At 37.7% G+C, this 18322-nt stretch overlaps 1 protein-coding gene across 1 annotated transcript in view; it reads left to right on the forward strand.

The window, feature by feature from the left end:
* Positions 1-1699: 1699 nt before the first annotated feature.
* cyth2 (cytohesin 2) overlaps positions 1700-18322 on the forward strand; it is a 32773-nt gene continuing 16150 nt past the window's right edge. The window contains exons 1-8 of the mRNA XM_061915252.1: positions 1700-1909; positions 7320-7470; positions 10090-10156; positions 10225-10343; positions 10419-10499; positions 13064-13176; positions 17016-17164; positions 17230-17341. Coding sequence (XP_061771236.1) covers positions 1843-1909; positions 7320-7470; positions 10090-10156; positions 10225-10343; positions 10419-10499; positions 13064-13176; positions 17016-17164; positions 17230-17341 — 859 coding nt within the window. The 5' untranslated portion in view covers positions 1700-1842. The remainder of the gene's footprint in view (positions 1910-7319; positions 7471-10089; positions 10157-10224; positions 10344-10418; positions 10500-13063; positions 13177-17015; positions 17165-17229; positions 17342-18322) is intronic.

An 18322-nucleotide genomic window follows, 5' to 3' on the forward strand; every position in this document is an offset into this window, starting at 1 on the left:
TGTTGTTGTTGTCCTTTTTGTGGCACAATTACTCCTGGAATATAAGACTAGGATATAAAAACTTTTGGACTTGGAGGGGGCACAGTCAACTAACATTTGCACAGGGGCCAAAAGCTGACTGCATGTCAAGTAGATAGTTTTTACACACACACACACACATATATATATTTACACACACACACACACATATATATATATATATATATATATATAATGTATATGTGTATTTTTACACACACATATATATGTATATGTGTATGTATATATATATATATACACAAAATTGATATATATTTATACATGATATGTATACATATATATATATATATATATATATATTGTGTGTGTATATATATGTGTGTATATTATATATAATTGTTTATATGATATATTTTCAGATGAGGTGCAGGTAGAAAGCTAGAGTCTTAGCCTGAAAAGTTTGTATAATATATATTAAATATTTATATATATATAAACTGTATATATAAACTAAATATATATATAAATATAGATATATATATATCTTTGTACATGTATATATATTATACATTATATATTAGGTCAGGAAAAAACGCAGAAGCTGTTTCATCCCTACAAGCCTATTTCGCATGTTTCCCTGGGATGAAATAGCCTTTTTTTTTTTCCTGACCTAATGTATATTCCACTCTACCCCGGTATTGAGCACTGTATAACGGATAAACCACAAAAACTTCATATATATATATATATATATATATATATACACATACATACATATATATATGTATGTATGAATATATATACACGTGTATATGTATGTACTGTATATATACAGTCGCGTTACATATATATATGTATATATATACATATTTAAGTATATATACATTTATGTATACATATATGCATATATGTATATTCATATGTGTATATATATGTATACAGTCGCGTTATATATGTATATATATGTACATATATGTATATCTATATATGTATGTATACATGTATATCTATATATGTTCATATACAGATATAAATATATATACATATATGTATACATACTTGTATACATATATATATTGTATAATATATATATATAATATAATATATATATATGTGTGTGTGTGTGTGTGTGTGTGTGTTTTTAATTCAATCAATCAATCAATGTTTACTTACATAGCCCTAAATCACTAGTGTCTCAAAGGTCTTTAGTAAGAAAATTGAAGTCATTAGAAAGGAGATTAAAGACAATGCGTCCCAGCTACAACTGGGTTCTCTTAACACTGATACGATTATTCCGTTGTCTTCTCTTGTTTAGGTTATTCCAGATATTTTCCTATTCTTACAGTGCATTTTTGCATTTGCATTGTCATTCTGAAATTGTGTAATGCCATCTTTGTTCGTCGATAAAGTTCGATGACTAAAAAAAAAAAGTATCCGCGCTTTTACTTTTTAAAAGAGAATTTGTGTTTTCTCTGAATGAAAACACATCCGGTTTGATCTCTCTGTTGTTTCTGTCTACGGAGGATGTTCCTCCTTTTTATTAACGCTTTCAACCCTTTTTAATTTCCTTTTTTTTCTAATTAGGAACACACTAACATAAACCAGTCGTTTTTAGTTTTACGATGTCCATTTATAAAAGGAAAACAAATCAATGATCAAAACAAACGTAGGTCATCAATAAGCGTTTTGTTTTGAAAATCCCCTCAGCGGAAACACTTTCTGGGGTAGCTTCCGGTTGTCGCCACATCCTTTGTGTCTCCGGCCTGACTTTATCGACCCTCTTTCAACGTCTACTTTCACTTTTTTATTTTTTTTATCCTCGGGGTTGTATTTGCACATATACCCCCATTTTTCTGCTATTGAATGACAGTCGACTCGGAAATATTTATGCCTAAAAATAAAACGCCGAAAATGGATGACTTGGACTACAGTAAGTGGCTAATTTCATGCTAATGCTAATGCTAATGCTAGATTATTGAGAATTACTATGTTGCTCATCAAACATTTTAACACCAGAATTATAAAAAGGTCCCATCTTTTCCCACATCTTCATTAAAGAAATATTGCTTTAGTGGAGCATGTTGGCGCGCCAGCTACACAAAATGATAATCATTAGCATTTGTATTTTTTATTTTATAACGCTCTATTTATAAATTTCAATATTTACAAACAGTTGAGAAATAATAATCAAAGTAAGTACAAATACAGCGCCAAGGAGTTGTAAATTCAAAGTAACTAAAATAGAATGCAATATATATATATATATATATATATGTATAACAAACATTGACTAACATTGTTGTTATTGTTGTGGGCGTGGTCTTAGGTCCAGCGTGGCAGAATGTATATTATATGTAACTGTTTATATATATATATATATATATATATATATATATATATATATATGATATATTTTTGGGATGAGGTGCGGGTAGACAGCTGAGTCTTGGCTGAGTCCAGAGAATAGTACTCGATACTATGGTAGAGCGCAATATGTATGTCTGGGAAAAATCACAAGACTACTTCATCTCTACAGAACTGTTTCATGAGAGGTTCCCTCAATCATCAGGGGATTTTAATGGAAGCATTCACATACAATGGTTTATATAGGGCATCCAGCACACCTTACAACAGTGGTAATAAAAGATGCAACCTATGCTTAAAAGAGAAACTGTTTATTATATATCATCCAGATCTATCATCCCTCAACAAGCGCAGTGAAATAATATCAGCATGCCGCCACGGACGGAAACACCTCCTAGGTAACACATGAGCCAATCACTACGCCTCTACGCCTGACTGTACCCACCCACTCTGTGCCCTATACAAACCATTGTATGTGAATGCTTCCATTAAAATCTCCTGACGATTGAGGGAACCCTTTATGAAACAGTTCTGTAGAGCTGAAGTAGTCTTGTGATTTTTCCCACACATACATATATTAATATATTTATATATATATATATTCATTAATATTTTCATATATATATATATATATATATATCAGGGTTTCCCACACATTCATTTATTTGTGGCGGCCCGCCACGAAAGAATTACGGCCGCAACAAATAAAATAAAATATTTATTTTTCTGGCTTTTGACTTGCACGACTGCTCATAAAAGCAATGGGACTCTGTGAATGGAGCTTGTAGTTACATATTATAAAATATGTAAATATTATACAAATATGTATATAAATATGTACATAAAGTGTTGTAATTATATTCCAACTCCGCATTCTTCTTGGTCATCGCTGCCCCAGCCGCCCGACCACTCCACCACAAATAGATGCCTGACCTGTGGGAAACAGTGTGTATATATATATATATATATATATATATATATATATATATATCGATCCATCCATTTCTACAGCTTATTCCCTTTTGGGGTTGCAGGGGGCGCTGGCGCCTACCTCAGCTACAATCGGGCGGAAGGCGGTGTACACCCTGGACAAGTCGCCACTTCATCACAGGGCCAACACAGATAGACAGAACATTCACACTCAGATTCACACACTAGGGCCAATTTAGTGTTGCCAATTAACCTATCCCCAGGTGCATGTATATATATATATATATATATATATATATATATATATATACATACACATACACATAGGGAAGCACGGTGGAAGAGGGGTTAGTGGGTCTGCCTAACAATACGAAGGTCCTGTGTAGTCCTGGGTTCAATCCCGGGCTCGGGATCTTTCTGTGTGGAGTTTGCCTGTTCTCCCCGTAACTGCGTGGGTTCCCTCCGGGTACTCCGAATTCCTCCCACTTCCAAAGACATGCACCTGGGGATAGGCCCCTCCCACCTCCAAAGACATGCACCTGGGGATAGGCCTCTCCCACCTCCAAAGACATGCACTGGGGATAGGTTGATTGGCAACACTAAATGGTCCCTAGTGTGTGAATGTGAGTGTGAATATTGTCTATCAGTGTTAACCGTACGATGAGATAGCGACTTGTCCAGGGTGTACGCCGCCTTCCGCCCGATTGTAGCTGAGATAGGCACCAGCACCCCCCGTGACTCCAAAAGGGAATAAGCGGTAGGAAATGGATGGATATATATATATACATACTGATATGTCAAATGTTACGTTGGTCAACTTTTTGCGTAGTGGTCAGCACACTCGCCTCTCACACAGACGTCAAGGGTTCGTACCACCGTGCAGAGTACCATGCCTACATTGGCATAGTGTTGTCCCCGTACCAATATTGTAGTACCAGTACCAACGTGTATCTCGGTACATTCCTACATAAAGGGGACCACAAAAAATGTCTTTATTGTAACAAAAAATCTTAGTGTACATGAAACATGATTGTCATTTAGTCCTTAAATAAAATGTTGAAGATACTAGACAACTTGTTTTTTAGTAGTAAGTAAGCAAACAAAGGCTCCTAATTAGTCTGCAGTAACATATTGTGTCATTTAGTCGAACCAGTACTTTGTAGAGGTGGTATAGTACTGAATATCCTCATATAAAATAGTGAACATACTAGTGCAGCCCTTTGAGACACTCGTGATTGAGGCCTATACAAGTAAACTTTGATTGATTGATATACAACTTGTGAGTAAACAAAAAAAAGACTCCTAATTAGTCTGCTGACGTATGCAGTAACATTGTGTCATTCTATTATTTTGTCTACAATAGGAGGGACAAACTGTAAAAATTGATTATTAATCTACTTTATCATTGACTGTTGATATCTGCTTATTTTCTTTTTTAACATGTTCTATCTACACTTCTGTTAAAATGTAATAATCACTTATTCTTCTCTTCTTTGATACTTTACATTAGTTTTGGATGATACCACACATCTAGGTGTCGATTCGATACCAAGTAGTGACTTAGACTTCCTTTTTATTGTCATTCAAATTTCAACTTTACAGTACAGATAAGAACAACATTTTGTTGCATGAGCTGGTTGTAGGGCAGGATACAAGTAGGTGCAGATATAAATAAATATATTGCACTTTTGCACATGCATCCAGATGTTAGGATCATACATTTGTCATAATTTAAGTCCTCATGTGTCCAGGGACGTATTTCCTGAGTTTCAAAACATAAATAATAATGAATTTGGAAAAACGGAAAAAAGATTTTTGTGACAATGAAAAAATATCAATGTAATCATAGTAGTATCGACTAGATCAGTCATGAACTTGGTATCATTACAGTGGATGTCAGGCGTATATCCACCCATGGAATTTGTTTACATTCAGGGGTGCTAGCTTGCTGTTAGCTGTGAGCTATTGTATCCTCCTATGGTGTGTAGTGAAGCTTGTTTAGCAATTTCTCGTCCTCCAGTGATAATGATACGTGTAAGAAGCTTACTTTGTCGCTAGCTAGCTAGCAATGTCTTAAAGCAGCGCTACGTGAGGGTGTTTCAGTGTTATAACTTCACCTTCATCTTGACTTTTTACACCAAAATGCGTCCATTCTCCCTTTTCTGTCTACACACTGTCTGCTTGTAAGTACTCTGTGTGTGTGCGCTGCCCAACATGCTCCTCTACTTCAACAATTCTAAAAACAACTTCAACTTCAGCATTGGAGCATTCACACACAAGTCCTTCAAGAATCGCCTCATCTAGTTCAGTGTTAATGTTTGAGTGGGACTTGGGCCCCCAGGTCAAAAATGTTAACAATCCCTAATTTAGATCTGGGACTGAAAAAAAAAAAATCTACCATTTTTTTTCACCCAAAAATTTAATCTACGATTTTGTCAGATTTCCCCCCCCCCCTGGTTTTTAACAAAAATAACACAATTTTTTTCTTTTATTTGGTCCCAAACTAATATTTTGAAACAACACTGCATCTTACTTTTAGCAAATATCCAACGTGTACAATGTTGTTATTTTGAGTAAAACCAGAATTAAATGATTCTTCTCATGCTATAATTTTCCAAAGATCCTAGTTTTGTCTTGAATGAAATACTTCTGTCAACCAAAATGTAGTATTTAGCATTGCATGCACATAAATAGACTACCAACAATCATTAAATACAAACACAAATCTTAGGTTTTGAATGCTCTAAACCAAAATGTAGTATTGACTGCAAGTATTGTGTAGTTTTAGTACGTGGTTAGTGTGCACTAGGGATGTCACGCTATCAACATTCCGTATCACCATTATTCTCACCAGACTTATCATTATTATCGCAGTATTTTCAAATCTACTCAAAAAGTACTTCAACTTAAAAAATGTTTTATAACATTTTGAGCACATTTTTAAAAAAAATACCGTGATAATAAAGATAATGTGAGAAATTTGGTCACGATAACTGTGATACGAGATGTTCATACCGTGACATCCCTACGTGGGACAAATTAGTAACTAAGAATTGTTTTAGTTCTATTATACAACTGACAAACGTTGCTTGGAGTGACGAATGGCGGTTTCGGTTCAACGCTGAAACAGGAAGTACATTTTCCAAACTGCAACACCAGCAGTGAGCAAACTTGTCCAACAGATTGCTTCGCAGCAGAAACAGTAACACACCTTTTCAGTGTTTTATGACAAGTATTTGTTGAAGCGAAGAAAAATCCAGGAACGAGCCGCAGGATTCAAAGCGTAGGAAAAAAAGAAATGACTTCTAATTCTAAAACTCCGGTAATATTCTGTCAACGTGAGTAGTAGTTGACTATGTAGTTCCACTTTGTTCTTGTCCGTGAAAGACCTTGTCCACTTTGGTCTGGTATGCTCTAGTTCAGTGGTTCTCAAATGGGGGTACTTGAAGGTATGCCAAGGGGTACGTGAGATTTTTAAAAAATATTCTAAAAATAGCAACAACTCAAAAATCCTTTATAAATATATTTATTAAATAATACTTCAACAAAATATGAATGTATAAGTTCATAAACTGTGAAAAGAAATGCAATATTCATTTTTGTGGACATGTTCCATAAATATTGATGTTAAATATGTATTTTTTTGTGAAGAAATGTTTACAATGAAGTTGATGAATCCAGATGGATCTCTATTACAATCCCCAAAGAGGGCATTTTAAGTTGATGATTACTTCTATGTGTAGAAATCTTTATTTATAATTGAATCACTTGTTTATTTTTCAACAAGTTTTTAGTTATCTTTGTATATATTTTTCCAAATAAGTTAAGAAAAGCCACTACAAATGAGCAATATGTTGCACTGTTGTAAAATTTAATAAATCAGAAACTGATGACATAGTGCAGTATTTTACTTCTTTATCTCTATTTTTCAACCAAAAATGCTTTGCTCTGATTAGGGGGTACTTGAATCAAAAAACTGTTCAAAGGGGGTACATCACTGAAAAAAGGTTGAGAACCACTGCTCTAGTTCTCTGTCTTCTGTGCAGTTCCGGTAGACCTGAGCCCGGAAGAGCGCTCCGAGCTGGAGGACATCCGCCGGAGGAAGGGGGTGCTGATGCAGGAGATCCAGAGGCTGCGGGAGGAGCTCAGGGAGGCCATTATGGAGGTGGAGGGCCTGGAGGCCAGCACGGAGGGCAGGTGAGGACACCTTCACCAAGTAGTCAATTACTGTATTTCCTTGAATTGCCGCCAGGGCGCTAATTAATTTAAAATCTCTTCTCACTCCGGGATTTACCACAGGCATGCGGTAAAGGCAAGCATGTGCTAATTATTTCAAAACCTCTTCTCACTCCGGCGCTCACCAAAGGCATGTGGTAAATTTAGGCCTCCGTTTATAAATTTGAGTTTGATGTAAGGATACCATCATGAAAAGCACGTTTAATAAAAAAAAACTTTATTATGGTCTTACCTTTACTTACAAATGAAGTCCAGGCGCAGCTCCTTCTGATCAAAAGCATCAATAACTTGTTTATAGAAGTCTTCCTTATCTTTCTTCAGTTTTAAAAGTCTCTCTGTCTTGATGGAGATATTCCTTTATTACCTCCTGCTTCGATTGAAAGTCCAGTTTAGAAAACTGTTTTATTTTAGATATGTAATCCTCTGTTAAAAGTGCAAGTGAGAGGAAAAAATAAACGATCACTGCTCACTCTTGCTGCTTGTTGTCACTTCTTCTGCAGCCGAGTAGTCGCAAGAAGGACCACTAGCGCCCTCTACCACCAGTAGGCGGGAGTCATTTAATGACTCATATTTGACACACGCAGCTACGGTATATTAATAAAACATAGCTGCTTACTGTTCTTTTTAGCATATTCAATAGCTTTGACCTTAAATCCTACTGAATAGCTCTCAATCTTCTTCCCTTTATGCGATTTCAAATGATTGAGATCAGCCTCCTCCATTTTGAAAATGATGACAGGTGACGTGTCACTCGTGATGTTACGAGTTTGACCCAGCGGAAATTCTAGACATGCGCTAATAAAAATAATATTTTCAGAACTAGTTTGACCCGGCGTTAATCCTGAGCCGGCGGTAATGCTAAGCATGCGCTAATTATTTTGCGAAGCGAGTTTGACCCGGCAGTAATTCTAGGCAGGCGCATACTATATGCCCTGCGGCAATTCAAGAAAATACGGTAGTCATCTCGACATTCATGTAACACTTTTATAATATAATAATGACATGTTGACATGCAGAAATACTAAAAATATACATTTCACATGAATCATTGAAAACTTGTTGGCAGACGGTGATGAGTAGACCTGGACGCAAAGATGATTTATTTGGTGTAGAATCTTATGTGTGTGAATTCTTAGACATGATGTAAATGTCTTTATGAGCTATATTAGCCTACTATCAAAATGACTTTAATTGTCTTATATAAGTGTTATAATGAAGACAACACATGATGTGTCTATATTAGCTTACTATCAAATTATTTTAAAATTATTATATAAGTTTTATAATGAAGACAAGTGTCTATATTAGCTATAATAGCCTACTATCAAAATTACTTTAACAATTTTATATAAGTGTTATAATGAAGTCAACACATGACGCAAGTGTCTATATTAGCCTACTATCAAAATGATTTTAAAAGTCTTGTCTTCATTATGTCACTTATATAAGACTTTTAAAATCATTTTGATAGTAGGCTAATATAGACACTTGCGTCATGTGTTGACTTCATTATAACACTTATATAAAATTGTTAAAGTAATTTTGATAGTAGGCTATTATAGCTAATATAGACACATGTGTTGTCTTCATTATGTCACTTATATAACACATGATGTGTCTATATTAGCTTACTATCAAAATTACTTTATAATTATTCTAAAGTGTTATAAAGAAGACAACACATGATGTAAGTGTCTATATTAGTTATATTAGCCTACTATCAAAATGACTTTAAAAGTCTTATATAAGTCTTATAATGAAGACAACACAGTATGTAAGTGTCTATATTAGCTATATTAGCCTACTATCAAAATGTCTTTAAAAGTTTTAATAAGTGTTATAATGAAGACAACGCATGATGTGTCGATATTAACCTACTATCAAAATGACTTTAAAAGTCTTATATAAGTATTTTAATGAAGACAACACATAATGTAAGTGTCTATATTAATTATATTAGCCTACTATCAAAATTACTTTTAAAAGTCTTAAGTGTTATAACGAAGACAACACATGATGTAAGTGTCTATATTAGCCTACTATCAAAATGACTTTAAAAGTCTTATATAAGTGTTATAACAAAGACAACACATGATGTAAGTGTCTATATTAGTTATATTAGCCTACTATCAAAATGACTTTAAAAGTCTTATATAAGTGTTTTAATGAAGACAACACATGATGTAAGTGTCTATATTAGCCTACTATCAAAATGACTTTAAAAGTCTTATATAAGTGTTATAATGAAGGCAACACATGATGACATGACTTTAGGTTAATGGGTAAAAAACTGACCAAAAACAATAATTAATTAATAGTTAGCATATGTAAAGTACCAATACGATAAATGACTCTGAGGTCAATGGGTACAAAACTTTCCAAAAAAGTTAGTTTATTAACGTTAGCATGCTAACAGTTATTGTGTGTCACGTACCAAGTTGTATGCCTCTGAGGTGTACAAATGACTACATTATTATGATGACAGGATTAGTAAGACTGACGCTCATGCTGTATGCTGCTTTGTGTCCATTGTTCTACGGCTCCTGCGGTGCTACTACTAATTGATCCACGCCTGCGCAGTAAAACCCTCCTGAAAAGCCGGCACGTGGCGATGGGGAGGAAGAAGTTTAACATGGACCCCAAAAAGGTAGCAAGGCTGAAAGGTCAAATGTCACGTGAGCACGGCAAACAAGCGTGTGTGCGCCGTCTCTGCAGGGCATCGTCTTTCTGGTGGACAACGAGCTGCTCCGACACACGGCCGAGGACATCGCTCAGTTCCTCTACAAAGGAGAGGGCCTCAACAAGACGGCCATAGGGGACTACCTGGGAGAAAGGTGCTCCACTCCTCCTCTCGCTGCTTTTCAGTCTGTGGTCTGTGGTCTGTGACCGCTGGCACTGCTCCTCTGCAGGGACGACTTCAACATCAAAGTTCTACAGGCTTTCCTGGACCTGCACGAGTTCACCGACCTCAACCTGGTCCAGGCCCTCAGGTACACTCATCACTGCACAGAACCATAATGGTCTGAGAGTCCAGTCCATAGTGGATCTAACATAATAGTGTGAGAGTCCAGTCCATAGTGGATCCAACATAATAGTGTGAGAGTCCAGTCCATAGTGGATTTAACATAAAAGTGTGAGAGTCCAGTCCATAGCGGATCTAACATAATAGTGAGAGTCCAGTCCATAGTGGATCTAACATAATAGTGAAAGTCCAGTCCATAGTGGATCTAACATAATAGTGAAAGTCCAGTCCATAGTGGATCTAACATAATAGTGTGAGAGTCCAGTCCATAGTGGATCTAACATAATAGTGTGAGAGTCCAGATCATAGTGGATTTAACATAATAGTGAGAGTCCAGTCCATAGTGGATCTAACATAATAGTGAGAGTCCAGTCCATAGTGGATCTAACATAATAGTGATAGTCCCGTCCATAGTGGATCTAACATAATAGTGATAGTCCCGTCCATAGTGGATCTAACATAATAGTGAGAGTCCAGTCCATAGTGGCTCTAACATAATAGTCCGAGAGTCCAGTCCATAGTGGATCTAACATAATAGTGTGAGAGTCCGGTCCATAGTGGATCTAACATAATAGTGTTAGAGTCCAGTCCATAATGGATCTAACATAATAGTGTGAGAGTTCAGTCCATAGTGGATTTAACATAATAGTGAGAGTCCAGTCCATAGTGGATCTAACATAATAGTGAGAGTCCAGTCCATAGTGGATCTAACATAATAGTCCGAGAGTCCAGTCCCTAGTGGATCTAACGTAATAGTCTGAGAGTCCTGTCCATAGTGGATCTAACATAATAGTGTGAGAGTCCAGTCCATAGTGGATCTAACATAATAGTGTGAGAGTCCAGTCCATAATGGATCTAACATAATGGTGTGAGAGTCCAGTCCATAGTGGATTTAACATAATAGTGAGAGTCCAGTCCATAGTGGATCTAACGTAATAGTGAGAGTCCAGTCCATAGTGGATCTAACAAAATATTGGAAGTCCAGTCCATAGTAGATCTAACATAATAGTGAGAGTCCAGTCCGTAGTGGATCTAACATAATAGTGAGAGTCCAGTCCATAGTGGATCTAACATAATAGTGAAAGTCCAGTCCGTGGTGGATCTAACATAATAGTGAGAGTCCAGTCCATAGTGGATCTAACATAATAGTGAAAGTCCAGTCCGTGGTGGGGCCCGCAGGAGATCATCTTGAGTGGAGACAGGTCAGCAGCACAGAGGTGTCCCCAACTGATGCACAGATGAGTGGTCCACCCTGGATCCCGACTTTGGACAGCTAGCGCCTCATCTGTGGTCATCTGTATTCATGTGTTTAGTTACTTCTGATCAATGTGTTGGGTAATGAAGGCATGGTTCATCTCGGCCAGGATGCAAGGACATGGCCGTGCGGAGGGTCACTAGAGTCTTTGACAGGAAATAATGGCTGAAATCAATGCTAAAGTCCAAACTAGAGGTGGGGATTACGTTTTAGGGCAGAGGTGTCCAAACTACGGCCCAGCATCTTCAAGTTGGACCGCAAGACGTCATGACTTTCATAAGGAATCCTGTCCGCAGCTATTTGGTGGCCATCTACTGGACAACAGGAGTTTTTCCTGGACAATGACAGTTGTCCTTTAAAAAGCACCACATCTGCACTTTCATGGCAAATATTGCCAACAAACTTAGAATTTGGCAAGTTAGTGTCAATGTCATTTAACCCTTGTGTTTATGTTCAAATAGTGAACAGATGTTTATTGGGATAAGGTAAACATCTGGCTGAGTAACAACAATATGAACGTCGCCCAAAAAAAATTCTCTGCCAGTTTCTGCATCCGACAGGGATTCTTGTTTTGTGTTTCTGCACTCGCGCTTCCCACACAAGGTAGCAACGTTGTTTGTCAACACTGTCTGCTCTCATTTTCTCGCACAATTTGACCCTCTGATGTTCTGTGTACCTACACTCTGTCCTCCTCCTGACTAGGGCTGTGTTCGTACGTGCGTGCGTGCGTGTTAGTTAGTTACCTAGTTACACAAAACATTAATTCCCACACTTCTATTAGCCCGGGAATGGGTAGACTTCTAGAAATGCACGTCCTTTGTGATTTGAATGCGTAAATAGACACACAAAGTGCGTTAACAGCAACACTCATACAGTGTATGAATAATATGATTAAACCTTGTTCTTCTCACATTTTGTACCAACTGTAATCTTTTCATGGTAGACCCGAAAATAATAGATCACAGTAAACAAAACCTGATGTAACGAATTCTTGAATAATGATCTCAAAATGGGAGGAATTTTAGCGTTACTACGGAGATGAAAGAAGGTTGTTTTAGTAACCCTCTTCATGTTAATATCCTTAATATATGTTGATACTAATTGATAGCACATTGGTTTTCTACATGTGTGCATACATGTTTTTAGCCTTTAAAAAAAAAAATATATATATATATGCGTCGTAGGAGATTATGCCAATTATTAGCTGATGTCATGACGACCATGGCGCCGCCGCCACAGGCAGCCCAGGATAAAGCATGAATCTGCTGTGTCTGCAGACAATTTCTGTGGAGCTTTCGATTGCCCGGTGAGGCCCAGAAGATCGATAGGATGATGGAGGCCTTTGCTCAGAGATACTGTCGCTGCAACCCCGGCGTCTTCCAGAGCACCGGTAACCACACACACATACACACACACACACGCACACCGGTAACAACAAACACACACACACACACACACGCGCGTGCGCTACTTTGCTAAGAAAAGTGAATGTTTTCTCTCGGGCTGTCAAGTGAATATATTTTTTTAATCGGATTGATCACACTCTTGAATTGTGATTAATCACGATTAAGAAACACACACACATTGACAGACACACACCTATTTACAGACACACACATACTGACAGACACACAAACATTGCCAGACACACACACCTGTTGACAGACACATACACATTGACAGACACACACACATTGACAGACACATACCTATTGATAGACTAACACACATTGACAGACACACACACACACACACACACACACTGACAGACACACAAACATTGCCAAACACACATTCATTGACAGACACACACACTTATTGACAGACACACACACATTGACAGACACACACACATTGACAGACACACACATTGACAGACACACAAACATTGCCAGACACACATTAATTGACAGACACACACGCCAATTGACAGACACACACACATTGATAAGACACACACCTTTTGACAGACACACACCTATTGACAGACACACACCTATTGACAGACACACACACATTGACAGACACACACCTATTGACAGACACACACATACTGACAGACACACAAGCATTGCCAGACACACACCTATTTACAGACACACACCTATTGGCAGACACACACCTATTGGCAGACACACACACATTGACAAGACACACACCTATTGACAGACACACACAAACATTGCCAGACATACACACATTGACAGACACACACACATTGACAGACACACACACATTGATAAGACACACACCTATTGACAGACACACACCTATTGGCAGACACACACACAGTGACTAGACACACACCTTTTGACAGACACACACATTGACAGGACACACACCTATTGACAGACACACAAACATTGCCAGACACACACACCAATTGACAGACACACACACATTGATAAGACACACACCTTTTGACAGACACACACACATTGACAGACACACACCTATTGACAGACACACACATACTGACAGACACACAAACATTGCCAGACACACATTCCTTGACAGACACACACACCTATTGACAGACACACACACACACATTGATAAGACACACACCTTTTGACAGACACAAACCTATTGACAGACACACACACATTGACAGACACCCACACATTGACAGACACACACATTGCCAGACACACACCTATTGACAGACACACACACATTGACAGACACACACCTATTGACAGACACACACACACACTGACAGACACACAAACATTGCCAGACACACATTCATTGCCAGACACACACACCTATTGACAGACACACACATTGATAAGACACACACCTTTTGACAGACACACACCTATTGACAGACACACACACATTGACAAGACACACACCTGTTGACAGACACACAAATATGGCCAGACACACACACATTGACAGACACACACACCTATTGACAGACACACACACATTGATAAGACACACACCTATTGACAGACACACACATACTGACAGACACACACATACTGACAGACACACACACATTGACAGACACACACCTATTTACAGACACACACCTATTGGCAGACACACACATTGACAAGACACACACCTATTGACAGACACACACACATTGACAGACACACCTATTGACAGACACACACACATTGATAAGACACACACCTATTGACAGACACACACCTATTGGCAGACACACACACAGTGACAAGACACACACCTATTGACAGACACACACACATTGACAGGACACACACCTATTGACAGACACACACACATTGACAAGACACACACCTATTGACACACACACATTGACAGACACACACACATTGACAAGACACACACCTATTGACACACACACATTGACAGACACACACACAGGGTGACGGTCAATAAAGGTAGATAGTTCCATGCAAGATTATACTGAGCATTGTTACTTCTAGTGTTGTCTCCATAGCAATATTGTGGTACCGGCACCAAAATGTATTTGGATACTTTAGCATGTGTCATGACACACTGTGTGTATGTAATGTTGGCTGCATTTCAGATAGTTGTTTGTGTTCCAGACAACATTTATACTTTTGGCCGTTAAGAGCCAGTCATTTCCAGGAGTTATCTCACCTTCTGGGTAGCCTCTGATGTACTAATGCTTTCTAATGTTGTCAAAATGTGTGGAATAAATATTACATTTCAACATTTCTGTCAACAAACATTTGCTTCAAACTACGACACACAGTCATTTTGATAGTAGGCTAATATAGCTAATATAGACACTTACATCATGTGTTGTCTTCATTATAACACTTATATAAGACTTTTAAAGTCATTTTGATTGTAGGTTAATATAGACACATCATGTGTTGTCTTCATTATAACACTTATATAAGACTTTTTAAGTGATTTTGATAGTAGGCTAATATGGACACTTACATCATGTATTACCTTCATTGTAACACTTATGTAAGACTTTTTAAGTGATTTTGATTGTAGGCTAATATAGACACTTACATCATGTGTTGCGTTCATTATAACACTTATATAAGACTTTTAAAGTCATTTTGATAGAAGGCTAATATAGCTAATATAGAAACTTACATCATGTGTTGTCTTCATTGTAACACTAATGTAAGACTTTTTAAGTCATTTTGATAGTAGGCTAATATAGACACTTACATGTGTTGTCTTCATTATAACACTTATGTAAGACTTTTAAAGTCATTTTGATAGTAGGCTAATTTAACTAATATAGACATATCATGTGGTGTCTTCATTATAACACTTATGCAAGACTTTTAAAGTCATTTTGATAGTAGACTAACATAGCTAATATAGAAACTGATATCATGTGTTGTCTTCAATATAACACTTATGTAAGACTTTTTAAGTGATTTTGATAGTAGGCTAATATAGACACTTACATCATGTGTTGTCTTCATTATAACACTTATGCAAGACTTTTAAAGTCATTTTGATAGTAGGCTAATATAGCTAATACAGACATTTGTATCATGTGTTGTCTTCATTATAACACTTATATAAGAGTATTAGTCATTTTGATAGTAGGCTAATATAGACACATCATGTGTTGTTTTCATTATAACACTTATATAAGACGTTTAAAGTCATTTTGATAGAAGGCTAAAATAGCTAATATAGACACTTACATCATGTCTTGTCTTCATTATAACACTTATGTAAGACTTTTTAAGTCATTTAGACAGTAGGCTAATATAGACACTTTCATCATGTTTTGCTTTCATTATAACACATATTTAAGTCTATTAAAGTAATTTTGATAGAATGCTAAAATAGCTAATATAGACACATCATGTGTTGTCTTCTTTATAACACTCGTTTACGACTTTTAAAGTCATTTTGATAGTAGCTTAATATAGACACTTACATCATGTGTTGTCTTCATTACAACACTTATGTAAGACTTTTAAAGTCATTTTGATAGTAGGCTAATATAATTAAAATAGACACTTACATCATGTGTTGCCTTCATCAAAACACTTATGTAAGACTTTTACAGTCATTTTGATAGTAGGCTATTGTAGCTAATATAGACACTTGCGTCATGTGTTGTCTTCATTATAACACTTATGTAATATTTTTCATTTTTTGCGTCTCCAGAAAGATTTGTTTTTTTGTATTTTTGGCCCAACATGGCTCTTTCAACCCCTGGCGTAGGGAATCCCAACCTCCGGCCACATTGTTCGCCATGTTTATTCTCGCTGCTTGCAGACACGTGTTACGTGCTGTCGTTCGCCATCATCATGCTTAACACCAGCCTTCACAACCCCAACGTGAGGGACAAGCCTGCAGTGGACCGCTTCATCTCCATGAACAGAGGCATCAACGACGGCGGGGACCTGCCCGAGGACCTCCTGCGGGTGCGAAGCCCTAGTCCTGTTGTCTGGCCCAGCGGCGCTAACCTCGTCTTGTCCTCTTGTCTCAGAACCTGTACGAAAGCATTAAAAACGAGCCTTTCAAGATCCCAGAGGACGACGGCAACGACCTGACGCACACCTTCTTCAACCCCGACAGAGAGGGCTGGCTGCTCAAACTGGGTGAGGTTTATGACCTTTCTGGAAGCCTGGCCTTGTTTTCTCTGCTGCGCTGGCATTGTCAATCTCATGCATGGCAGAGGTGATGTGTGACTAATATGTCCCCTTCTCTCATCTAAATCTGCTGCTCCCTTCTTTTCTTTCTGCTTCTTCCACCTTCCAACTGCTGCTGCTTCTTTTCCAAGGAGGTATGTACCGCTCACTTCTTTTAGTGCTTAGTTGTTTGTGCAGTGCAGTGCAAGCCCTTTCAGTCCACAGGGGCAAAGAAAGTGAAGCATTTGTGTTTACCAACTCTTAGATGGAGCCAAGTTCGCCTCTGTGTACAAACCATCATTTTATGTCACGCCTGCAGACGAAAGGCAGGGCGCAGCATTTTGGCAATGGCGGAGCTAGGGCTGGGCGTTACGGACAAAAAAGTATACCGTATTTTCTTGAATTGCCGCCGGTTATATAGTTTGCGCCTGACTAGAATTACTGCCGGGTCAAACTCGTTTCGCAAAATAATTAGCGCATGCTTAGCATTACCGCCGAAACAGGATTAACGCCAGGTCAAACTCGTTTCGCAAAATATTATTTTTATTAGCGCATGTATGAATTTCCACCGGGTCAAACTCGTTTCGCAAAATAATCAGCATATGCCTAGAATTTCCGCCGGGTCAAACTCGCCACGTCACGAGTGACACTTCACCTGTCATCATTTTCAAAATGGAGGAGGCTGATTTCAATCATTTGAAAAATCGCATGAAGGGAAGAATATTAAGAGCTGTTCAGTAGGATTTAAAGTCTAAGCTATTGAATATGCTAAAAAGAACAGTAAGCAGCTATATTTTATTAATGAACCGTAGCTGTGTGTGTCAAATATGAGTCATTAAATGACTCCCGCCTCCTGGTGGTAGAGGGCGCTAGTGATCTTTCTTGCGACTACCCGGCTGCAGAAGAAGTGACAACAAGCAGCAAGAGTGAGCAGCGATTGTTAATTTTTTC

This window comes from Nerophis ophidion, linkage group LG11, assembly GCF_033978795.1.
Source record: "Nerophis ophidion isolate RoL-2023_Sa linkage group LG11, RoL_Noph_v1.0, whole genome shotgun sequence".
Taxonomy (NCBI): domain Eukaryota; kingdom Metazoa; phylum Chordata; class Actinopteri; order Syngnathiformes; family Syngnathidae; genus Nerophis; species Nerophis ophidion.